At 41.6% G+C, this 26,291-nt stretch overlaps 1 protein-coding gene across 4 annotated transcripts in view; it reads left to right on the top strand.

The window, feature by feature from the left end:
• The window catches only part of LOC135512736 (protein strawberry notch homolog 2-like), a 116,953-nt gene that overhangs the window by 49,396 nt on the left and 41,266 nt on the right, over positions 1–26,291 (top strand). For 2 of the 4 annotated variants that reach the window (XM_064935061.1, XM_064935062.1), the window contains one exon: positions 4,636–4,750. In XM_064935061.1, the coding sequence (XP_064791133.1) occupies positions 4,636–4,750 (115 nt within the window). Of the gene's footprint in view, positions 1–3,559; positions 3,842–4,635; positions 4,751–20,487; positions 20,846–26,291 lie in introns of those variants that run through there. The other 2 variants (XM_064935063.1, XM_064935064.1) reach the window with 2 other exon arrangements.

Below are 26,291 nucleotides of genomic sequence, written 5' to 3'. Positions count from 1 at the left end.
ACCTTGAGGATTGATTCCAAACAACGTTTGCCATGTTTCGGTCGATATTATGTAGTTAATCCGGAAAAAGTTTCACGTTGTAGGTGACTGCATTTTCGGTTCGTTTCGGTAGCCAGGCGCAATGTAGAAAACGGAACGATTTCTCCTACACACAGACGCTTTCAGGAAACACTGCGCATTTGGTATGTGGCTGGGAGTCTCCTCATTGAAAACATCAGAAGCTCTTCAAAGGTAAATGATTTTATTTATTTGGTTATCTGGCTTTTGTGAAAATGTTGCGTGCTACATGCTACACAAAATGCTATGCTAGCTTTGCATACTCTTACACAAATTAGTCAATTTCTATGGTTCAAAAGCATATTTTGAAAATCTGAGATGACAGTGTTGTTAAGAAAAGGCTAAGCTTGAGAGCAAACGCATTATTTTAATTTTATTTGCGATTTTCAGAAATCGTTAACGTTGCGTTATGCTAATGAGCCTGAGGCTTAGTCACAATCCCGGATCCGGGATGGGGAGTTTCAAGAGGTTAAAAGTCCCTCTACTTCTATTCGAGGTGAAAATTATGAATCGGACACCTTATCGATAGCAACAGCTCATGGTCCTCCTGGAATCGAGGTTTTTTTTATTCAATGGAGGAACGTAGACAGACACATGCTGATGAATATCTTGCTCGAGGTGTGTATGCAACTGGTTCACCTCTGATGCTCACAGGCAATGTGTATTGGAAGAGTTATTTTTCCAGCATACACCCCCCCCAACCAGACATGCTTTATCTACTAATTTGCTGGATGTTCAACATTCAAGTGAAGGTCAAGCAAATCGTAGAGAAAGCAGGCTGTATTGCAATCATCTCTGATGGGTGGTTGAATGTTCGTGGCAAGGAATAATGAACTACATCTCCACCCCTCAACCAGTATTCTACAAGAGCACAGACACCGGGGACAACAGACACACCGGTCTCTACATTGCAGATGAGCTGAAGGCAGTCATCAATGACCTTGGACCACTGAAGGTATTTGCCTTGGTGACAGACTGCTGCGAACATGAAGACTGTGTGGTCTAAAGTGGAGGAGTCCTACCCTCACAGCACACACATTGGCTGTGCTGCTCATGCATTGAATCTGCTCCTCAAGGACATCATGGCACTGAAAACAATGGATATACTCTGCAAAAGTGCCAAGGAAATTGTTAGGTATGTGAAGGGTCATCAAGTTATAGCCACAATCTACCTCACCAAACAAAGATAGAAGCATATGAGCACCACATTGAAGCTGCCCAGAAACACCCGTTGGGGTGGTGTTGTCATGTTTGACAGTCTCCCGAAGGAGATGGAGTCTCTCCATGAAATGGCATATCACAGTCTGCCGATATAGATAGCCCCATCGAGGGGATCCTCCTGGATGATGTATTTTGGGAGTGGTAATCAACCTGAAACTCCTGAAACCAATAGCAGTAGCCATTGCACGGATTAAGGGAGACAATGCCAACGGAGTCTGATGTTCAGACTCCGCTTGCAGATGTAAGGGAAGAAATCCATACTGCCCTGACCACGTCACCGTTGCTCCAAGCAGTTCCACCTTGGCCTGAATGACGGCAAGGTTCTTGGCAGTCTGGGGAAGTACACTTCCAAGCAAGCAAGGGCTTTGGGATGGACATGCAATATGGCAGTCGTTCCAAACATATCTCATCAGCCACCTGGTGGAAGGGACTTTGTGGATCCAAGGCTTTTCCCCCTCTTGCCTCTGTCATCCTCCAACTCCCAACATCAGCCGCCTCAGAGCGCAACTGGTCCTTGTTTGGGAACACACACCAAAGCACGCAACAGGCTGGCCAATACAAGAGTTGAAAAATTGGTGGCCATCCAGGCATATTTGAGGCTTTTTGAGCCTGATAACGAGCCATCCTCAAGGTTGGAAAGTGACAGTGAAGATGAGGTCTCACACTGATGTTCAAGAGGTGGACATTGAGGAGGTCTAGGGAGAAGACATGGACGCCTGAGAGGACACAACCAAAGCTTTAGTTTCTAGACTCAAATTTTACATTTTACTCATCATTTTACAGATGTATGTAGAAAACGTTTTTTGGGAGATGCGATAGAGCATTCAATTTTCCCTTTTGTTGTGCGGTGAAATCATCTTATGTGAAGTCAACTAATTTAAAGTTCAATTCGTAACTAAATTGTTTTTTTTGTATTGGAAGGATTTAATCATTTGCAATTGTCTGCTTATACGGTTTCTGTTTGTCTCCATATATGGTAAATATATCAATGCAAAAATATCTACATTTAAATTGTATTAATATTAATTTGCATATTTTTCCATTGAATTCCCACCTCTGAATATTCCCCCAAATGTGCAACCCTAATAGTGCCCTTTGTGCTTGTATTCTTTATAAGTTCTTGGGAATGCGAATTTGCCTAGAGCTGATTTCCCTGCTGTTGGATGATCAAACACATGCTCCATCCGGTTCTTTTTATTCAATAGTTGTCCGAACTAGCCTGTTATTCTAGACTAGCAATACAGGTTTGATCTCTCTCTGAATGTTATTGCATTACACTTTAGTTTATCATGTCCTACTGTCCTGACCAAAGTTATAAGCTCGGTGGTCACCTTAACTGGCTTTATCTCCCCAGACTGCAATAACAGTTATGCATCAAGTGAGAGGTGATTAGTGACAGGTTACTTTCTGTTTGGCCTGCCTGCCCTACATACACTAGATTGTGTAACACCAGCTTGAACCAGTCCAATAGATTTAATAAAATAGCCTTTTAGTTACAGAAATATAAGAGATTAGAAATGGATTTTTGATGCTGCAAAACTGGATTGTAATATTCCGGGAAAGGCTTGCAGTCAGTGAGGCACTGTGGCACGGGGCCGACTGGCTTTGTGTTATTGGAATGCTGCTAGTACTGACACATTCTGCCAAGGCAGCAATATCACTGTCATATCAGGAGAGGCTACAGGGTTAGGCTCAGGATTTCTACTTTTTATTTTAAGCTTTAGGATGCTGCACTGTTACCCTTGCTAGGTGGCTGATGGTGACCCCTCAAAATAGATAAACAGGTTAATAAACACCTTCTGTACAGGTGTTTTTTTTATCCACACTGATCAGGAAACCGCTAATTCTGATCCTGGGAAATACTTTTTAGGGATTTACCACACTGACTATTGTGTGCAGATCAAACCCCCGAATCTCCTTGTTAAAAAACCCTCACACCAAACTTTGCTCTTGCTATACAAAACCACCAGCAGCTCTCCCCGTGGCTTATCTCCATTCCTATGTGAGCCTGTTCTTTAAATAACAACCTCAATTATCCTCCAGCTGATCTGTGTCCTGTGTTGGAGGACAGTTTCATCCCTCAATCCCTCATGTAGAGATCAGCTCTCACAGGATTTGAGCCTGGGAGCTGTTTGGTCGTTACTTTTACTTTCTTTCTGTGCATTTGGGCACCGTCTTGCCCTGCCTGCTGTGACTCAGTGAGAAAGTGAAAATATCACAGGCAGCAGAGGTTCCTGAGAAAGCCGTCAGTGGGTGTTTTTCCACTGAACTAGGTTGTGATTCACGGAAGAGCGAGTGAAAGAGTGGAGTGCCTCTCCGTTCCCTGAAGTGCAGAGGGGAGTCACATGAAGCCCTGAGCTCAGAGAGCTGTGACTCGACACAGCTCTGTGTGCCACTCCAGTGTCTTTCTCTTGGTGTGTGTGTGTTGCAAGTCGACGCGGTACAGCTCCATTGTGTTTGTGTTGATGCCTGTTGGTTTCTGTGCGAGTCTTACTCTGGAGGAAGGCAGTATGGTCAGTGTACAGTCAGCGTTGCCTCCGTGGATCATGGAACCCGATAACTGGTAGGTTCTTTCTCTCTATCCCTCTCGCGCTCCCCTCTGATTTTTTTTACCTTCATAGTTGGTTGTTATTAGGGTCTTGATGATACCAATATTGTGATACTCGTTTGTATTGTGGCAAGGAAACTAATGGATTTAACTTCTTTAGGAAAACAGCCCTAATGTTGAAGCAAACATGTTGTCATCCAGAGTTGCATTTAGTAATTTTCCAAGCTATATCACAAAATATTTTACATACTGCAGGTTTTTAAAGGACCAAAGATTTTAGCCTGCTTTTTGTTTTAATTTTTGCCATGGAAGAAATATTGCGATACTGGTATTGTCACAGTCCTTGTTGTGCTCTGTGGCAGCGTCAGGCGTGACTCACTCTCCGTTCTAGTGGTTCAGCTGTGAGGCAGGCCAAAGGCTTTAGTGTTCACTTGAAGTAATACAATTTAGGTGTTATGGTGTGTAAACTGCTGATAGAACATCACAAGATCAGTTATTAATGCGTATTAAGATAATTATCGCTTGTGTTATGACTCCACAGTTTGCAGGGTTCATGTGTTCTTTATTGACTTTATTTCTTTATCCTCCAACCATCATTGCTCTTAGTTATGTCTTTGTTGGGCTCGTTTGAGACTGTTGTTTTCCAACCACCCTGTGTCCACGTTTCCTTTGTATAAATAAAAAACCAAACCCCTTTGGCCATACAGAGAAAAGCACAAGTTCCCACCCATTTAATGACTAGCTAGTTCCCTCTGCTCTCCCCTTCCCAGTACATCTAATTAAGCTGCCTTACCTCTGACCCTTTTCAGGCAATACCACTTGAATGACACCATGCCGGATATGCACATCGACATGTTCAGCCATTCTGGGTTCCATGACGATTTCCCCTGCCTCAACCTCCCCAGAAACGGAGGCTTCCCTCAGGTAAGACCTCTCTATATCACACTCTCGCTGTCTATCATTCTCTCTATCTTGTTTGAGCAGTCTTATATTTCACCTCTGTCTCTCTCTCTCTTTCTGCCTCGCTGTCACTCTCTGAAAGGGAGGAGCTGCGGCTTCCACTTACTCCTTTTATCCTACCTTAAATGTTGCACGGTCGGTTATTCCTGCCTGCAGAAACTGTGATTAAACGTTGGGCCTGACACTGTCTAGACAGTGTTAAGAAGCTACCTGCTCCTTTTCCTGTGAAGGCTTGTTATTAATAAGCCGCTGTAATTTAACAGGGCGTTGGTTGTTGGCCATCGGGTTCTATTCTGTCACTCTGAGGAATATGGCTGCTCTCATTGCACTTTTGAGGAACACTTTAAAAGCGTGGTGTTTTTTGGTGGAGTTTTGCATGGAGGAATTTAATCTCTTGCTTTCCTCATATTTTCTTGCGGAGGTTATGCACCATCAATCACCCTGGAGACATTTGGGACAGGCTTATTCTGACTTGGAAATGTGTAAATGACAGAGTAAAAGACATCCCCCCACCCCCCCCCCCCCCCCTTCCGTTTTATATTTAGCATCCTTACTAGGCTGTAACCTCTTCATTTGCATTTTCCAATTATGCACACTTTGTCAGGCCAGGCAGTTCTTAATTCCCATATGGAAAAGTAATCTCTCCCCTCCGCTGACTGAGAAGCCCTAACAACACAGGCAAGTGACTTCACGTCTCATCTTGGCTTATTTGTATGGGGTTGAATGTTGGGGAATCTCCTCGTAGAGCGCCAGTAGCTGTGTGGTGTAGGAGAGCAGTGATGTGTTACTAAGGAGCCAGTCACTATGCCGCTTACGTCCATCCTGTCCTGTATCAGAGTAATGATGGTTTAACAGCGGCTGGGCTGGGCCTATGTACTTAATGAAGAGCCTCTGACCCCAGTGTGCCACCTGCCAAGTGCACACAAAGGCCTCGGAGGGAAGGCCCTGCAGCTCCCTGGTACTGCCCAGCTGTGTGGTGTAGACGGCTGCTGCACACGCTGTACCAAACTCCTTACTCATATACCCTTCAGAAAGTATTCATATCCTTTGACTTATTACACATTTGGTTACAGCCTGAATTCAAAATGTATTTTATAGATTTTTCTTCTCACCCATATACGCACAATACCCCATAATGACAAAGTGAAAACATGTTTTAAAAACGTTAGCAAATGTATTGAAAATGAAGTACAGAAATATCTGATATACTTAAGTATTCACACTCCTGTGTCTATACTTTGTAGACGCCTTTCTGGGTAAGTTAAAAGCTTTCCGAAATGTGCCTATTCTTTTCAAAATTCTTCAAGCTCTGTCAAATTGGTTGTTGATCATTGCTATACAACCATTTTCAGGTCTTGCCATAGCTTTAAGTCAAAACTGGAATGTTCACTGTATTCTTGGTAAGCAACTCCAGTGTAGATTTGGCCTTTTGTTTTAGATTATTGTCCTGCTACAAAACAAATTAATCTCCCAGTGTCTGGTGGAAAGCAGACTGAACCAGGTTTTCCTCTAGTATTTTGCCTGTGCTTACCTCTATGCCATTTCTTTTTTATCTTGACCAACTCCCCAGTCCGATTACAAGCACTATGCTTGAAAATATGGAGAATGATACTCGTGATGTATTTGATTTGCCCCAAACGTAACACTTTGTATTCAGGGGAAAAATTGAATTGCTTTGCCAATTTTTTAGGAGTGTTACTTTAGTGCCTTGTTGCGAACAGGATGCATGTTTTGGAATATTTTTTTCTGTACAGGCGCCCTTTTCACTCTCAATTAGGTTAGTATCGTTGAGTAACTACAACGTTGTTGATCCATCCTCAGTTTTATCCTATCACAGCCATTAAACTGTTTTTTAAAAGTCTCCATTGACCTCGTGGTGAAATCCCTGAGCGGTGTTCTTCCTTTCTGGCAATTGAGTTAGGAAGGCGTCTGTATTATTGTAGTAACTGGGTGCAATGATAGGGCATCCGAAGTGTAATTGATCGTTTCACCATGCTCAAAGGGATATTCAATGTCTGCTTTTAATTTTTTTTGACCAATCTGCCAATATGTACCCTTCTTTGCAATGCAATAGAAAAGGGTACTATTTTATGAGGGTACTATTTAATGAAGCTGCCAGTTCTCAAACTAGACACTAATGTAATTGTCCTCTTGCTTAGTTGTGCTCCAGGCCCTCTCACTTCTCTTTCTATTCTGGTTAGAGCCACATTTGGTTTAGCTAACACAATGTGCTATTGGAACACAGGGGTGATGGTTGCTGATAATGGTCCTCTGTACGCCTATGTAGATATTCCATTATAAATCAGCTGTTTCCAGCTACAATAGTCATTTGCAACATTAACAATGTCTACACTGTAATTCTGATCAATTTGATGTTACTTTAATGGACAAAAAAATTACTTTTCTTTCCAAAACAAGGACATTTCTAAGTGAGCCCAAAATTTGGAGCAGTAGTGTATGCATGCATACAGTTGAAGTTGGAAGTTTACATGCATCTTATCCAAATACATTTAAACTCAGTTCTTCACAATTCCTGACATTTAATCCTAGTAAATATTCCCTGTTTTAGGTCAGTTAGGATCACCATTTTATTTTAAGAATGTCAAATGTCAGAATAATATTAGTGATTTTATTTCTTTCATAACATTCCCAGTGGGTCAGAAGTTTACAAACACTCAATTAGTATTTGGTTTCATTGCCTTAAAATTGTTTAACTTGGCTTTGTGATGGCCAATCCAATACTTTGACTTTGTTGTCCTTAAGCTATTTTGCCACAACTTTGGAAGTATGCTTTGGGTCATTGTCCAATTGGAAGACCCATTTGCGACCAAGCTTTAACTTCCTGACTGATGTCTTGAAATGTTGCTTCAATATATCCACAAAATTTTCCTTCCTCATGAAGCGATCTATTTTGTGAAGTGCACCAGTCCCTCCTGCAGCAAAGCACCCTCACAACATGATGCTGCCACCCTGTGCTTCACAGTTGGGATGGTGTTCTTCGGCTTGCAAGCTTCCCCCTTTATCCTCCAAACATACAATGGTCATTATGGCCAAACAAACGCCCAATTTTTCAGTTTTTGATTTGTTAAAAAAGTTTGAAATATCCAATAAATGTCGTTCCACTTCATGATTGTGTCCCACTTGTGTTGATTCTTCACAAAAAAATACATTTTTATATCTTTGTTTGAAGCCTGAAATGTGGCAAAAGGTCGCAAAGTTCATGGGCGGCCGAATACTTTCGCAAGGCACTGTATATACTACCTCAATCAGCCTGACTAACTGGTATCTGTATATAGCCTTGCTACTCTTTTTTTCCCAAATGTTTTTTATTTCTTTACTTACACACACACACACTTTTTTCTCTCGCACTATTGGTTAGAGCCTGTAAGTAAGCATTTCACTGTAAGGTGAATGTACCTGTTGTATTCGGTGCACGTGACAAATACACTTTCATTTGATGTGCAGTTGTAAACCATAGTCAGGCTTTTTTATGGCGGTTTTGGAGCAGTGGCTGCTTCCTTGCTGAGCGACCTTTCAGGTTATGTCGATATAGGACTCGCTTTACTGTGGATATACCCGTTTTGTACCCGTTAATTCCAGCATCTCCAGCGTCCTTTGCTGCTGTTCTGGGATTGATTTGCACTTTTCGCACCAAAGTACGTCCATCTCTGAGACAGAACGTGTCTCCTTCCTGAGCGGTATGACGGCTGCGTGGTCCCATGGTGTTTATACTTGCGTATTATTATTTGTACAGATGAACGTGGTACCTTCAGGCATTTGGAAATTGCTCCCAAGGATGAACCAGACTTGTGGAGGTCTACAACTTTATTTTTTAAGGTCTTGGCTGATTTCTTTTGATTTTCCCATGATGTCAAGCATTGAGGCACTGAGTTTGAAGGTAGGCCTCAATTCATCCACAGGTACATCTGTGTTGTTGGAAAAATGACTTGTGTCATGCACAAAGTAGATGTTCTCACCGGCTTGCCAAAACTATAGTTTGTTAACAAGAAATTAGTGGAGTGGTTGAAAAACGAGTTTAATTACTCTAACATAAGTGTATGTAAACTTCCGACTTCAACTGTACATGCATAACCAAACAAACGTATGTGGATACCCCTTCAAATTAGTGGTTTCAGCTATTTCAGCCACACCTGTTGCTGACCGGTGTATAAAATTGAGCACACAGCCATGCAATCTCCATAGGTAAACGTTGGCAGTAGAATGGCCTTACTGAAGAGCTCAGTGACTTTCAACGTGCACCTTCACAAGATGCCACCATTCCCACACGTCAGTTTGTCTTTTTTTGCCCCTGCTAGAACTGCCCCGGGCGGCTGTAAGTGCTATTATTGTGAAGTGGGAACGTCTAAGATCAGCAACGGTTCAGCCGCGAAGTGTTAGGCCACACAAGCTCACGCACCGGGACGGTCGAGTGCTGAAGCGTGTAGCACATAAAAATCGTCTTTGCTCGGTGGCTCTGCATCTGGAAGCAACGTCGGCACACTAACTGTTAGTTCGGAGCTTTATGAAATGGGCTTCCAGAGCCAAGCAGCCTCACACAAGCCTAAGAGCGCAATGCCAAAAGTCGATTGGATCTGTGTAAAGCTCTCCTCCATTGGACTTTGGAGCCGTGGAAATGCCTTCTTTGGAGTGATGAATCACTCTTCACCAGCTGGCAGTCTGACAAAACAATTCTGGGTTTGGCAGATGTCAGTAGAATGCTACATGCCTGTATGCATAGTGCCAACTAACATTTGGTGGAAGAGGAATAATGGTCTTGGGCTGTTTCTTCATGGTTCAGGCTAGGCCCCTTAGTTCCAGTGAAGGGAAATCTTAACGTTACAATGTCAACCTCACACTAATGCTATTGTTTTGCTGAATTAAGTCTGGGCTATATCAAATTCATTCAAATGTATGTTTTTACACTATATTCCAAATGCCCTTATCGCAGAATCAAGTTATTTTATTTTCTGTTTTTAATCGCATTTTATTTCCGCTTGTTCTTATGTCTTTTTGGTGTCTTCTTGTTACCTCCTTTTTTGCTGTGCACCTTCCCATTTACACCAGATGTGGCTCACCATCTGGATTTGGTCTTATGTAGAAAAAAATGGAATGTTTTTTTTTTTAATACATTGGATAAAAGTAGAGCCTCAGCTACAAAATGGTATCATACACTGCATTTTTGAGGAACAATGGGAAAGTAATTCTGCTTTAAAAGTTATTAAACTTGTAAACCCACTTTTGAGAAAATAGCTGTGTAATGTTTTGGTTTCTCGTGAAGAGCTTTTTGTCTACCCCATTCAGCATCGTTCACACCCTCTTAAGCTTTAGCTCAACCCATCTTGTTTCTGGCTGATGATTTAATATGAAAACAGCCTAACCAGCTCTGCTGGCAACAATTTCATCACTCTTTTTTGCCGACTTTTACTGTCACCAACCATATTCAACGGGTATTGTACACTTGAGCTTAAGACATGAAGTTATCTAGCTAGGTAAACATTGAACCTGGCAAGGTAAACGTCTAAGATCACACACCTAACGTTAGCTATCATAGTGCCAAATCATGTTCCTACCCTCAATGAATAACCACCCAGGTTCAATATTAGCTAGCTAACATTAGGTTCTAACTAGAAAAGCAAACAGTTCTGGGATATGAATAATAACTTTATACACATGAAGCTAACTAGGGAGCCAGCCAGCTAGCTAGCTAACAGTACACTTTAGCTTGAAATGAAACCACTTTCTGTCAAAATTAGAAACATGTAATATCTGAATGTAGCTAGCTAGCTATCTGAATGTAGCTAGCATAGTCGTGCATGGATGCCATGCCACGGTTGCCCTTAGTTTGAAGATGTAATCCGGAGACAGGTGTTTTCGCCAACTCTTCAGCTATCATACTCTGATTTCAAAACTTGATCCTCCCGAAAGTGGAGAGCAACAATTATGCAGCTCCACTACATAATACATTAAAAACAGATGCGTTCGACAGGATTACCAACAGACGGACCAGCTCAAATAGGCGTCTATATGGCAGACAGATCCGAATTCCCCTCTCGACATGTCCAGCCCACTCTCTCAGCCAATCATGGCTCGTGGGAAGGTTGCTGTTTCTGTGGCTTAACCCTCCAAACTCATAATTTTACAATCAATTGTATTCATATTTACAGATGGCATAAAAGTTCACGTGTTCCAGTAGACATTTCTGCCAAAAAAAGTTTAAATGGCTCTCCTTTGAAGTCTTGCGACATTCGCCTATTTTCCTGAAACGGTCATATAATGACGGGATGCTCATGTCTCATCCCTAATACTGGGAGTTGTTGTCCTAAAGGCAGGAAGGCTTTGATTCAAAATAAATGCATTGGGCTTATTTTGGTGAGTGAAACCTCTCGATTTGCTTCTTTCTCCCAAGCCCCTCCCCCTACCACTCACAACAACAAATATGAGAGCACTTCTTCCTCTCTGACAAATGGTTTCAATTCGCTATTTGCATTTGAGGGTTGGTCCCACCGAATCGGTCATATGGACAAAAATTAACATTTGACTTTAATAGAGAAGTTAACCTTTCAACTCATCAAATTTCGAGCAGAGCAGGCACTACTAAACAGATGTACCAATGAACATTAATTCTGGGAAATGAATGCGCAGTTTGTCGCGTGCGCATTACGGTAGCACGTAATGCTAGCAGAATTGTTGTGATTGTTATATTAGCTGTTTAGTCTGTTTTTATAAATGTGCAATAAGCATTAAACAATTTATACAAGGAATTGGCAACTCTTTCTGAGAAATAAGGTAGGGCACTTGATTTCAACATCTGAACAAAGTGGACATGCTAGCATGCTGTTCAAACAGTTGGAGACGTACAGAAGGTTGCACTCAATAATAACAATTCAACTGTTTTACCTTGTTAGCTGAATTCCGAGCTGGTGAAATTATACCTACATCCAAGTTGGCTAAACTTGAAATATAAATATTAGCTGGCGACTCACAAGCACATGGGCTTGTGCTTGAGAGATTGTTTATGAGACTGGTTTAAATTTTCTATAATGCCTGCTACATCAGTGATTGTGCATCGTTCTGGTTAAATTTGTAATATAAAGGGCATGTTTATAAAAACAAATGCCAGATCAGTGATTATTGCAAAAAAAGCAGGTACAACTTTTGATTAAACAAATGTAGTGCTTGTGGAAGGCATATTCAGTCTTGGTATAATTACACAAGCTCTGAATTCATTATGTATTTCTGACTGTTTTAAATGCAGTTTATTTGACCTTTTAATTGTACAGCAAAGCTTATTTAGAGAACATTTAAAAAAATCAAGATATGTTGTGGATCGCCCATAAATGTGAAAAATGTTAGATATGAGTTTTAGGCCATATTGCCCAGCCCTTGGCTGAATGGAGGCAAGTCATTGCAGCAATGTTACAACATCTAGTGGAAAGCCTTCCCAGAAGAGTGGAAGCTGTTATAGCAGCAAGGGGGGACCAACTCCTTATTAATGTTGATTTTAAAATTAGATGTTCTACGAGCAACTATATATATATATATATATATATATATATATATATATATATCCACATATTTTTGGTAGTGTACATACAGTACACACATACACTACCGGACTCTCACAGTCTGACAAACACCTCACCCTTCAATCCTAACCTCAATAATGCATAACAAGAAACACCAGGGGAAGACTATTGCCCTGGCATCATATGACATAACCGTACCTCCAAAATGTCTGTTTTGCTTTGGAGACACATGAATGAGGCTCAATGAGCCTGTCCCTTGATTTCAATTTGATAACCGTATGATATTCAAGATGGGGTTTTTAGGAAAACAAAAATAGCAGCCTGCCTTTGCCATATAAGAACAATTTTACTTCATGTATATTCCTTGTGGTATTTCATGTGACTCGTGGGATTTCCCTAGTAGGTCTCCATGTTGCTTTGTTCTTGTTGAAGTGCCAGGGGACAAGCAGTGTCACTGGGTCCAACATTAATGATGTCTCGCTGGCCCAGGGCCAGTAAAACCATGTTGGGCCGGTAACTTTTCAGCACATTTTTGCATTCCAGTTAAACGTTTACCTGCTCTGTCAGTCTACCATTGAAGACTACACATGGAAAAGTCATATTTCATATACACAATATGATTGGCAGTTCATTCAAGCCCCACCACTCTACCACGAGTCACAACTTCTTGAGCACTCCATCAGTACGAGTTGATGCCTTCACACAGCACATTTTAAGCTTTTACTGCGTTAGGGGGATGTACAAATTAAACCTTCAATAGTGAACATACTAGCAATATGCTGGCTACTGTTTAAAGCTGGCAAAAATCTACAAAAAGACACCTATCAGTCATCCTGGCTAGCCTAATATAGCCAGGTCTATCTCATTTGGAACGCAGTTGTTTTAAAGAACCAATGTCCTATTTTGGGATGTCAAAAAATGTCTTAAAATGACGTACTTTAGAAACAAAAATGAATGCGATTTATTTTTTTGTTCTAAATAATAGTATAATTTATATTGCTAAATTATATTACATAGCTTTTAATACTTAATCATAAAATGTTTCACATTAATAGTTGAATATAGAGAAAGCATGCTAACCTATAGGCCCTGCATGACCCCAATACGTTTAAAAAATACACCATGTCCGGGCCAGTAGATGACTGTCATCCTTGACATTTAGACTCACCCTCCTAGACAATGTTGTTACGTTTTGAGCTCAATGTTTAACGGTTTCAAAAAAATCCTTCACCTCTGAACAGACCCAGTTGCTTCCTGGCTTGTAAAAAGCAGTGGAGCTGTCTGAGTGCTGGTTGTTCGGTCTGACCACACTGCATCCATGTGTGCGTGTGAAAAGGGGCTTCAGCACAAGGCAGGCAGAGAAAATGTAAGTCACGGGGTCATGAGTAATCCTGAAACACTCAACCATGAGCAACATCTCTCTCTGCCCCTTCCCCCACTCTCCCTCCATGCCACTCACTCCTTTCAATATTACAGCATGGTAACACTAGGCCTATGTATAGTGTGTGGAGGATGTATGTCGTAATTGTGCTCCTGATAAACTGAGTGACACAATTATATTATGCTTCAACCGGCTGGTAGAGTACTGTATGCTAGCGCTGAAGTTACGCAGGTCCAACTGTTACTCAATAAATTATATTTTATGAATGTCCCCTCCGAGTGAAATCCAATCAGAGGTGCAGCCTTTAATAGACACGGCATCCGATAGGGCTAGTTTGTCGTTTCTCTGGTGTAGAGCTCAATCAGGATATCCTTATTGTTTAGAAATGCACTGCTGTGCACTAAATGTTCATCTGGGGAATGGAGATGAACCATATTTTGAGTCTCTGAGAAATATTACTCTACCATGTAATCTATGAATGATCATTGAGTGCATCACTGATTTATTCATTAGGCCTATCTATCCATATGAAGGCTAAACTGTGAACTCTGGACTCAAGAACCTGACCCTGGTTACCATGGAGAATGGAGACATTTCCATTGTGCTCTTGAATGTAATTATTGTTGGTCTCCTAACATCAGCTGCCCTGAGTGCTTTCTGATTAAAATGGCTGGTAAGGAGGCCCCTTCTGGTACTCGGCAGAAACTGATGGGCTCTGTGAGGGGAGAAGTAATAGGAGTGTGTATGCTTGCGGTGTGTATGTGGGAAGTGCCTTGGGCCTCTGTAGTAGAGGTCTACCGATTTTAATCGGAATGGCCGATTTTAATTAGGGCCGAGTTCAAGTTTTCATAACATTCGGAAATAGGTATTTTTGGACACAGATTTGGCCTTTAAAAAAAATGTGTGTGTGTGTGTGTGTGTGTGTGTGTGTGTGTGTGTGTGTGTGTTACACCTTTATTTAATAACTAGGCAAGTCAGTAAAGAACACATTCTTATTTTCAATGACTGCCTAGGAACGGTGTGTTAACTTCCTTGTTCAGGGGCAGAACGACAGATTTTTACCTTGTCAGCTCGGGGATTCAATCTTGCAACCTTACAGTTAACTAGTCCAACGCTCTAACACCTGCTTTACATTGCACTCCACGAGGAGCCTGCCTGTTACGCGAATGCAGTAAGAAGCCAAGGTAAGTTGCTAGCTAGCATTAAAATGATCCTATAAAAAATCAATCAATCATAATCACTAGCAAACATGATTGATATTACTAGTTTATCTAGCGTGTCCTACGTTGCGTGTAATCGATGCGGTGCGCATTCGCGAAAAAGGACTGTCATTGCCCCAACGTGTACCCAGCCATAAACATCAATGCCTTTCTTAAAATCAATACACAAGTATATATTTTTAAACCTGCTTATTTAGTTAATATTGCCTGCTAACATAAAATAAATTAAGCTAGGTAAATTGTGTCACCTCTTGCAACAATCAGGGTATATGCAGCAGTTTGGGCCGCCTGGCTCGTTGCGAACTGTGTGAAGACGATTTCTTCCTAACAAAGACAGCCAAATCCGCCAAACGGGGGATGATTTAACAAAAGTGCATTTGCGGAAAAAGCACAATCGTTGCACGACTGTACCGAACCATAAACATCAATGCCTTTCTCAAAATCAATACACAGAAGTATATATTTTTAAACCTGCATATTTATCTAAAAGAAATCCAGGTTAGCAGGCAATATTAACCAGGTGAAATTGTCACTTCTCTTGCGTTCATTGCACGCAGAGTCAGGGTTTATGCAACAGTTTGGGCTGCCTGGCTCATTGCGAACTAATTTGCCAGAATTTTACGTAATTATGACAACATTGAAGGTTGTGCAATATAACATCAATATTTAGACTCATTGATGCCATCCGTTAGATAAAATACGGAACAGTTCTGTATTTCACTGAAAGAATAAACGTTTTGTTTCGAAACCAAAAACTCGTATTTCTGTGTTATTATGTTATAATTAAGTCTAGGATTTGATATTTGATAGAGCAGTCTGACTGAGTGGTGGTAGGCAGCAGCAGGCTCGTAAGCATTCATTCAAACAGCACTTTCGTGCTTTTTGCCAGCAGCTCTTTGCAATGCATCAAGCATTGCGCTGTTTATGACTTCAAGCATATCAACTCCCGAGATTAGGCTGGTGTAACCGATGTGAAATTGCTAGCTAGTTAGCGGGGTGCGCGCTAATAGCGTTTCAAACATCACTCAATCTGAGACTTGGAGTAGTTGTTAACTTTGCTCTGCATGGGCCGCGGCTTTTGTGGAGTGATGGGTAACGATGCTTCGAGGGTGGCTGATGACGTTGTGTTCCTGGTTCCAGCCCAGGTACGGGCGAGGAGAGGGACGGAAGCTATACTGTTACACTGGCAATACTAAAGTGCCTATAAGAGCATCCGATAGTCAAAGGTATATGAAATACAAATGGTATAGAGAGAAATAGTCCTATAAATACACTGCTCAAAAAATAAAGGGAACACTTAAACAACATAATGTAATTCCAAGTCAATCACACTTCTGTGAAATCAAACTGTCCACTTAGGAAGCAACACTGACAATAAATTTGACAATAAATTTCACATGCTGTTGTGCAAATGGAATAGACAACAGGTGGAAATTATAGGCAATTAGCAAGAAACCCCCAATAAAGGAGTAGTTCTGCAGGTGGTGACCACAGACCACTTCTCAGTTCCTATGCTTCCTGGCTGATGTTTTGGTCACTTTTGAATGCTGGCGGTACTTTCACTCTAGTGGTAGCATGAGACGGAGTCTACAACCCACACAAGTGGCTCAGGTAGTGCAGCTCATCCAGGATGGCACATCAATGCGAGCTGTGGCAAGAAGGTTTGCTGTGTCTGTCAGCATAGTTTCCAGAGCATGGAGGTGCTACCAGGAGACAGGCCAGTACATCAGGAGACGTGGAGGAGGCCGTAGGAGGGCAATAACCCAGCAGCAGGACCGCTACCTCCGCCTTTGTGCAAGGAGGAGCAGGAGGAGCACTGCCAGAGCTCTGCAAAATGACCTCCAGCAGGCCACAAATGTGCATGTGCTCAAACGCTCAGAAATGGACTCCATGAGGGTGGTATGAGGGCCCGACGTCCACACCCTGCAGGACGTTTGGCATTTGACAGAGAACACCAAGATTGGCAAATTCGCCGCTGGCGCCCTGTGCTCTTCACAGATGAAAGCAGGTTCGCACATGTGACAGAGTCTGGAGACGCCGTGGAGAACGTTCTGCTGCCTGCAACATCCAGCATGACCGGTTTGGCGGTGGGTCAGTCATGGTGTGGGGTAGCATTTCTTTGGGGGGGCCGCACAGCCCTCCATGTGCTCGCCAGAGGTAGCCTGACTGTCATTAGGTACCGAGATGAGATCCTCAGACCCCTTGTGAGACCATATGCTAGTGAGGTTGGCCCTGGGTTCCTCCTAATGCAAGACAATGCTAGACCTCTTGTGGCTGGAGTGTGTCAGCAGTTCCTGCAAGAGGAAGGCATTGATGCTATGGACTGGCCCGCCGGTTCCCCAGACCTGAATCCAATTGAGCACATCTGGGACATCATGTCTCGCTCCATCCACCAACGCCACGTTGCACCACAGACTGTCCAGGAGTTGGCGAATGCTTTTGTCCAGGTCTGGGAGGAGATCCCTCAGGAGACCATCCGCCACCTCATCAGGAGCATGCCCAGGCGTTGTAGGGAGGTCATACAGGCACGTGGAGGCCAGACACACCACTGAGCCTCATTTTGACTTGTTTTAAGGACATTACATCAAAGTTGGATCAGCCTGTAGTGTGGTTTTCCACTTTAATTTTGAGTGTGACTCCAAATCCAGACCTCCATGGTTTGATACATTTGATTTCCATTGATAATTTTTGTGTGATTTTGTTGTCAGCACATTCAACTATGTAAAGAAAAAAGTATTTAATAAGAAGATTTCATTCATTCAGATCTAGGATGTGTTATTTTAGTGTTCCCTTTATTTTTTTGAGCAGTGTACTATATTAACTGTAATGTAAAACACACCCAGGAATATTGATGTTAAATGGAACCACCAGCTTTCATATGTTCTGAGCAAGGAACTTAAACGTTAGCTTTTTTACATGGCACATATTGCAGTTTTACTTTCTTCTCCAACACTTTGTTTTTGCATTATTTAAACCAAATTGAACATGTTTCATTATTTATTTGAGGCTAAATTTATTTTATTGATGTGTTAGATTTATTTAAAATAAGTATTGTTGTAATTGTCATTATTACAAATACATTTTAAAAATCGGCTGAATAATCGTTATCGGCTTTTTTTGGTCCTTCAACAAAATCATTAAAAAAAAAAAATCATTAAAAAAAAAGTAATCGGTCGACCTCTACAGTACTCAGGATGAGTGTTGCAGTCAATTGGAGAGGTATGTTGGCAGTCAATTGACCTTTTCACATTTCTGACCGGTGAAATGGTGCTGCACTTAGTAGGTGAGGATGTGTAAGGAGCGGTGGAGAGTTTGTGGCGCTCTGTGTGTTCTTGCTCGCCTACATGCGTGTTTACCTGAAATCAGAATGCATGTAAACACATGGTTAGCATTCTTGCTAGAGAGAGTACTTTCTGTGGCATGTTGTCACCGATTTTAGAGAACGAGTCAGACTGCTTGTGGCCTGGGTCACGAGCGCTGAGGTCTGAACTCTCCACACAGACCATCTGATTTGCTGTATGTCATGATTCAGGGAAAATAAGAAAAATACTGCCCTGCTTAGTGCTTACTGGAAGAAGAATAGTAGGGAAGCACTTTTACGAACCATACATCTCTCCTCTAAGCCACAGTCTAGAGTGACGAGTGAACAGAGCTCTACGTCCACGGCTATACACATTCAGCACTCAACGCTTTAAAACACACACATTGCACATACTCTTTGCTACATCCTGCGTGTTCCACACCTCTGTATAGGTGCATATGTCAGGTTATGTCACAGGAGAGATCATATGAGAGGCTTTAATAAAGGCATGTTCAACTCCGTAGTAAATCTCTCTTAAGCACTGGACTGCAAAGGAATGGCTCAATAAGAGATTTTGGATAATGTCCATTGACATAACAATGTCAGGTTCTGTACCAAGAGGAAGGTGCCATGTGTTCTGTTTCATTGTAACTGAATCAAGCTCAATGGCTTGTTTTATTGTCCCTGCTTGTTTTGTTGCAGTAGAATGCCTTGGAGATTTAATAGTTAAATTATGAGATGCAGGTCTTATTCCGGGCTTGCTTTGTAAAGTCAGTTTCATTTCTCTTCTAACACGTGTCACAAATTGCCTGTTGGATGGCCTACTTTTATACCAGGCAGTAAACAAACAATGGTTTGCTACAGGCAGTCCTCCCAGTTGAGGCAAACAACTAACTTTGCAATTTGTGGGAAATGTTGCTTTTAATGTTTCACACTCTTATGGATTTAGTTCTGTCTCATCAACAGAGATTGAACATGTAGTTTTCAACAACAGCAGCAGCCCACCCTGCCACAGTGTTTATTGTCTGGGCTGTGACAGAGGGGAGCGATGATACTGAATGCTTGAAAGATGCAGCTCATCAGTGATACATCCTTGCCAATGTCCCAATAACCTCAGTGACCTTTACAGACCAGAGGATTCCCACAATCTCACTCATGACACCACCCAGAGGGTGCACTCAGTCTGTGTCCCCCTGTAGACCAGCCCAGTAGAGGTGGGCAACAAGTTGCCACAGTAGACCTGATGCCCCATCTGTTCCTGTTAGCAGGGGGCAGTGGCCATGCACCGTCCCTTTACCAGGAAGGAGGAATCATGATTTTTTATATATATATAAAATCAATTAATTTTGTAGCTATCTTTTTAGTATTAGCCTTAAAAAAAAATATATATATATATATTCAAATATATCAGTAGCATTTCCCCCCAGATGTTTTGACAATCATATCATAGCCTTGTTTCCCGTAAGTGGAGATGGGTGTCTGTGCAGGTCTCTAGATGGGCAGATAGAGAAGACATCAGCTGTTGAAAGGCCTTCCGCCATATGTCTAAATCATTGTAATCTTTTGATGTATTTGATTTTTTTTAGGTAGACCTACCATTTATCTGTTTGTCTGTATTACATATACACCTATGCTATACACATAAGATTTTTGAAGTAATAACTATCGATACACTCACTCATTGTCAGTCTTTGGATTGTCTCTGTGGACAGAACAGTTAAAGATTGAGACATCAAATCCTTCCCCGTATTTATGAATCATGTAGCTCGATGTCTCTGTCAGTGTGTCCGGTGCTTTGACAGCTTGAAATGACAATTTCATATACTGTAGCACAATTCTGATAAGTGACTACCCATTCCATTCGCTCTTTAATTAGTTTGACATCTCAGCAAAACTCAATCAATTAAAAGTCCAGATAATTTTCACTTCTAGCAGCAGCACAGCCTTGCAACAGAGCCTAATCTGTCAGGCAGACAAAAGTCCGTGTCTGAAAATAAACCTGCTAGCCAGCCAACCTCTAAATATAATAATCATTAAATACTGATCCGAGACATTGAACATGGCCGTATGCAATGGCGTGAGAGCCGCTAGCAAGGACCCATTTGCGCAGGACTGTTTAAACTACAAATGCGGTTGAGTTACACCATGTACAGTAAAATGAGCTTGACTGCCAGTAACTCTAGTCACTTACCAACAGAAGCATCATTTCCTGAAAGCTCCTCCCCTCCTCCCTCTGTTCCCCTCCCCCTCCCCTCTGCTCTCTCCCCAGCACCTTAGAGCATTGAGGAAATAGACCACAATCAATATGTCTAAACCTCTATGTAAATACCTGTCAATCCAGCCATAGTAGAAAGTGTATGTTTTTAGGGCATTGTTTTCTTCCTAGAGCCTACCTGAAGTGTGTGTTGTCCATTTCTGTGTGTTCTGGAATGTACTGGTAGGGCCGTCTGCTCTTGGGAAACATTCCAGATGTGAGGTGTTTCCACTGCTCCAGCACATGGAAGGATCTGTCGTAAGGGAAAGGTGAATTAGGAGAGTGTGGTATTTCACCCCAGAGCTTTTGGACTCATGTCTTCTATCCTGCCGTTTTGGACTAAACTCTATTCACAGTTGGGACGACCACTTCCCAAGGTACTGCTATTCTTTATGTTGAAGTGTGTAAAGCAGGGAGCTTGGTATCTGGGGTTAACACAAATGTGTATATATGTTAGCTGACTGTTTTAATTTGATTGTTTCTTTTCTTAATGTTTGAGACACTGATTGTCGTGTATAGGTGATCGAGAATATGTAGGTTAGGTGCATTTACCAATGTTGTTTTCAGTGTGGTTGTAATTTTATTTTATTGAATGGGTTATTAAAAAGGATGCTTCATACTCCTTACACCTCCTTGATAAAATAGAAATCTTCGGTACACCTATGACTCAACTATTTTCTGCCTAGCTTGCATCATGGCCTCATCTGACCTATGTAGAATTTTGTCTAAAAACCTCATCTTCATTTTTGCAATTTGTTCTAACTTTTTTTTAACCTGTATTGAAAACTAACTCCCTTCAATGTACTCTGAACATTTCATGACTCTAGGACCAAGAAAAGATATTCAAAATAGCTTCTGAGGTTTAATAATTGTGTATTTGTTAATGTGAATATGTGGCAGTTTTTTGTTTTTTTCCCTAAATCTTTTCTGTTTTAGAGATGTGGATTTCATCAGACGCTGACGATTTGCTGAAGGTGTTCAGGGCTCAACAGTGCACACATTTAAGTAGTAGCACCACTGCGCCTAGAAAAGGTTATGATTCTGTCTTTAATATCTCAAGTATATTTAATTGTGCTCCTAAATTTCTTTGTGCGCCAACATTTTTTCAACTTAAGCGCACACGTACCCAGGTGCGTCGGGCCCAGGTGTTGCCATTTCAGAAATGTATAGGCACTGCTCTTATCAATAAGCAATTGCTGAAATATGTTCTGGTGCTCATTCGCTTCTTCACACGTTACTCTTAGACCATTGGACGGCTTTATATTCAATATGTCATTTTCAATAAACCATCATACGTTCGATTTGGCTGCTGGGGGGAAAGGAGGCCCCTAGCTCCGCTAAAACCATTGACATCTACGTGCCGTTTTCAAGGGATCGTTAAACAAATGTTCTAACTATTTGGTTTTAATGTCATCACCTATTGAACATAGTCAGAACTACACATTTCTGGTTAGTCCATGCGAAACAATTGCGCACATTTGGCTCTATCATCAGAGTTATACAACTAGTAACTGCATGCGTTTCTTGATCTGTAAACCCCAATGATCATGTCATTTGAGATATGTGAAGGTACCTATCCATTTGGCATGTAGCTAGCTAAACAAACATTTTGCTTACTTCATCAGAGATTAGGCATTTGGAAAGTGTTTGACATCGGCAAGACCTCGTCCTGGTGAAGTTGACCGTTAGACTTCAGTCATCAGTGTAGACTGCTCGCAACTCATGATGTACTGTTTTTTTTATTTGTTTTTGTTTATTTTGTGATGTGCCTTAATGTGTGGCAGCAGCTTTTAAAAACAACACAAAAAAAATTTAACCTTTACTTAACTAGGCAAGTCAGTTAAGAACAAATTCTTATTTACAATGACGGCCTAGGAACAGTGGGTTAACTGTCTTGTTCAGCGGCAGAACGACATATTTTTACTCTTGTCAGCTCGGGGATTCAATCTTGCAACCTTTAGGTTACTGGCCCAACACTAACCACTAGGCTACCTGCTGCCCCAATCCCCAGCTAATGGGGATCCATAATAAATATAAATCAAACTATTTGAGACCTAGTTTATCCACTGAAAGTTTGCTTGTTAACTAGCCATATTGACATGATCTGTTATTAGCTTGCTAGCCATTTTTTTTTCCACCTTTATTTAACCAGGTAGGCTAGTTGAGAACAAGTTCTCATTTGCAACTGCGACCTGGCCAAGATAAAGCATAGCAGTGTGAACAGACAACACAGAGTTACACATGGAGAAAACAATTAACAAGTCAATAACACAGTAGAAAAAAAGGGGAGTCTATATACATTGTGTGCAAAAGGCATGAGGAGGTAGGTGAATAATTACAATTTTGCAGATTAACACTGGAGTGATAAATGATCAGATGGTCATGTACAGGTAGAGATATTGGTGTGCAAAAGAGCAGAAAAATAAATAAATAAAAACAGTATGGGGGTGAGGTTGGTGAAAAGGGGTGGGCTATACAGCTGCAGCGATTGTTTAGCTGCTCAGATGTTTGAAGTTGGTGAGGGAGATAAAAGTCTCCAACTTCAGATTTTTGAAATTCATTCCAGTCACAGGCAGCAGAGTACTGGAACGAAAGGCGGCCAAATGAGGTGTTGGCTTTAGGGATGATCAGTGAGATACACCTGCTGGAGCGCGTGCTACGGATGGGTGTTGCCATCGTGACCAGTAAACTGAGATAAGGCGGAGCTTTACCTAGCATGGACTTGTAGATTACCTGGAGCCAGTGGGTCTGGCGACGAGTATGTAGCGAGGGCCAGCCGACTAGAGCATACAAGTCGCAGTGGTGGGTGGTATAAGGTGCTTTAGTGATAAAACGGATGGCACTGTGATAAACTGCATCCAGTTTGCTGAGAAGAGTGTTGGAAGCAATTTTGTAGATGACATCGCCGAAGTCGAGGATCGGTAGGATAGTCAGTTTTACTAGGGTAAGTTTGGCGGCGTGAGTGAAGGAGGCTTTGTTGCGGAATAGAAAGCCGACTCTTGATTTGATTTTCGATTGGAGATGTTTGATATGAGTCTGGAAGGAGAGTTTACAGTCTAGCCAGCCACCTAGGTACTTATAGATGTCCACATATTCAAGGTCGGAACCATCCAGGGTGGTGATGCTAGTCGGGCATGCGGGTGCAGGCAGCGATCGGTTGAAAAGCATGCATTTGGTTTTACTAGTGTTTAAGAGCAGTTGGAGGCCACGGAAGGAATGTTGTATGGCATTGAAGCTCGTTTGGAGGTTAGATAGCACATTGTCCAAGGACGGGCCGGAAGTATATAAAATGGTGTCGTCTGCGTAGAGGTGGATCAGGGAATCGCCCGCAGCAAGAGCAACATCATTGATATATACAGAGAAAAGAGTCGGCCCGAGAATTGAACCCTGTGGCACCCCCACAGAGACTTCCAGAGGACCGGACAGCATGCCCTCCGATTTGACACACTGAACTCTATCTGCAAAGTAATTGGTGAACCAGGCAAGGCAGTCATCCGAAAAACCGAGGCTATTGAGTCTGCCGATAAGAATATGGTGATTGACAGAGTCGAAAGCCTTTGACATGGTCCATCATGGTCAATCAATCAATGTAGCCTATATCATGTCTGTCAGCAGCAATCGTAATTAAACACTCTTAAAAACAATGTTGGAAAGGGGATCACGTTCGCTAACTTCACTAGGTAGGCCTACATTGGTTGGAGAAAAAAGTACATTAGGTCTACTTACCACTGTTTAGCCAACTGTACAAAGTTTCTACCGGTAGCTTGCAAAGTAAACATTTTATGCAGAGCCCACAAAAGTTGGAAAATTAACCTAAACCACTCATCCTTGTTAGGTGTAGTTCACTTTTATTTTATATCACTCAAATAACTCTGGTAGGGCTAAATGTGTGCAATTGTTTTACATGCAATAATCAGAAATTTGTAGGTCTGACTTTGCTCTTCAAGAGGTGATAATATTTAGGGCTGTCCCCGCCCCCCAAAAAATCTTTGTCGACCGAGAGTCGTCTGTTCTTTCGACCAATGGATTGATCGGAAATGTTTAAAGCGTATTTATTAGAAACACCCTATGTTTGAGTAAAATCAGCTATATGTATGCTACTTTGCCTAATGCTTTAAGCACTTCAATTAAAAATGAAGACACAAAAATGACTAAAGAGTGAGGCAGAGATCAATATAGCCTAACCAGAAGGGGAGAAAACCTGTTCCTGACCCGCCTCCTGCTGCTGGCCTTAGCAGATTCTGCCATTATGTTCCTGAAGTTACCGGTAATAGGCTACACCAGCGGTCGGCGACCTTTTCCATTTGGAGTACCATTTCTACCGATTTGCTTGCCAGTTTTGATTTTCATATGCACATTTTCGTGGAACAGTTTAATTTAATTTATAATAAGGTCTTCATATTTCAAAATCAATGTCATGTGGTTAATTAAAACTAGCTAAATGATACACATCTAAAAGTAACTTATATTGCCATTGCCAATATATACAAATAACCTACATAAAACCAACAAATTAAAAAACATTTCAGCCCGAAGATAGAAAATATCCTGATTTCAAAATAAATATGCTATAAATCACATTGGCTATGCATGCCCTGTCTGTAAGGAACTTGAAACGTATCAACTTATCTTGGATCCGGTCTGAAGCTGGTGCTAAAAAACTTTCAACATTGTATAAATATTATGGGCACTCATTTTCCCAAGCCAGTGAGCTCTGTCCAGACAGATACAGCTGTATGCTATTTGCGCAAGGGATGAGTAGTTATCAAAAGAGCTGGAGCTGGAAATATTTTTCAAATAGGCTACATTGAAGATCTATGGTCATTCTAAATGGGTGTAAAAACAGACCGCTTACTTGCTTTTTGAGTCAAAGAGAAGATTGCTTTGAGAAGCTCCACAGTGATGGTGAGTTAAGACAATCAGAAATAGTATCAGACCCTCAAATGGGAACATTTATATATATATATTATAAGCCTACATTTGCACCCAGGCCAGGTAGCCTAGTTCTATGAGTAATCATATAAAAATGTGCGTGTCCTTACTCAAGATTGACAGGAGAGCTTAAATTGACAACTCGTAAATGGCATGAAATAAACCAGAACTTTTTCCTCACAAAGTGTAGCCTAGGTTGTGTGCTCTACAAAAAACGTGTGCACTCCGACAATGACAACTGTAAGACTATAATAATAATATATTGAATGCATTAACAGAAATTACCATAACAAAACAAACATTGTAGATTAGAAGTTATGGTAATTAACTGTAAATGATCCTGGTGTGCCATCCCTGCGGCCTCCGCAATGGATTAGTCCCCTCAGACGGGTGTCTCGTGTGCAGTTAACGTTGCTTAAATATTTGCCACTGCTCGACTAAAAAATCTTGGTCGACTAAATGGTTTCAGCCCTAATAGTAAACTCAGCGAAAGAAGAAACGTCCTCTCACTGTCAGCTGTGTTTATTTTCAGCAAACTTAACGTGTAGATATTTGTATGAACATAAGATTCAACAATTGAGACAAACTGAACATCTTCCACAGACATGTGACTAACAGAAATGGGATAATGTGTCCCTGAACAAAAGGGTTGTCAAAATCAAAATTAGTCAGTCAGTATCTGATGTGTCCACCAGCTGCATTAAGTACTGCAGTGCATCTCCTCATGGACTGCACCAGATTTGCCAGTTCTTACTGTGCGATGTTACTCCACTCTTCCACCAAGGCACCTATAATTTCCCAGACATTTCTGGGGGGAATGGCCCTTGCCCTCACCCTCCGATCCAGCAGTTTTCAGACGTGCTCTATGGGATTGAGACCCGGGCTCCGAGC

Source organism: Oncorhynchus masou, chromosome 24 (assembly GCF_036934945.1).
Source record: "Oncorhynchus masou masou isolate Uvic2021 chromosome 24, UVic_Omas_1.1, whole genome shotgun sequence".
Classification (NCBI taxonomy): Eukaryota; Metazoa; Chordata; class Actinopteri; order Salmoniformes; family Salmonidae; genus Oncorhynchus; species Oncorhynchus masou.
The sequence above is the reverse complement of the archived record's forward strand: the minus strand, read 5'-3'. Positions and strand labels throughout refer to the sequence as shown.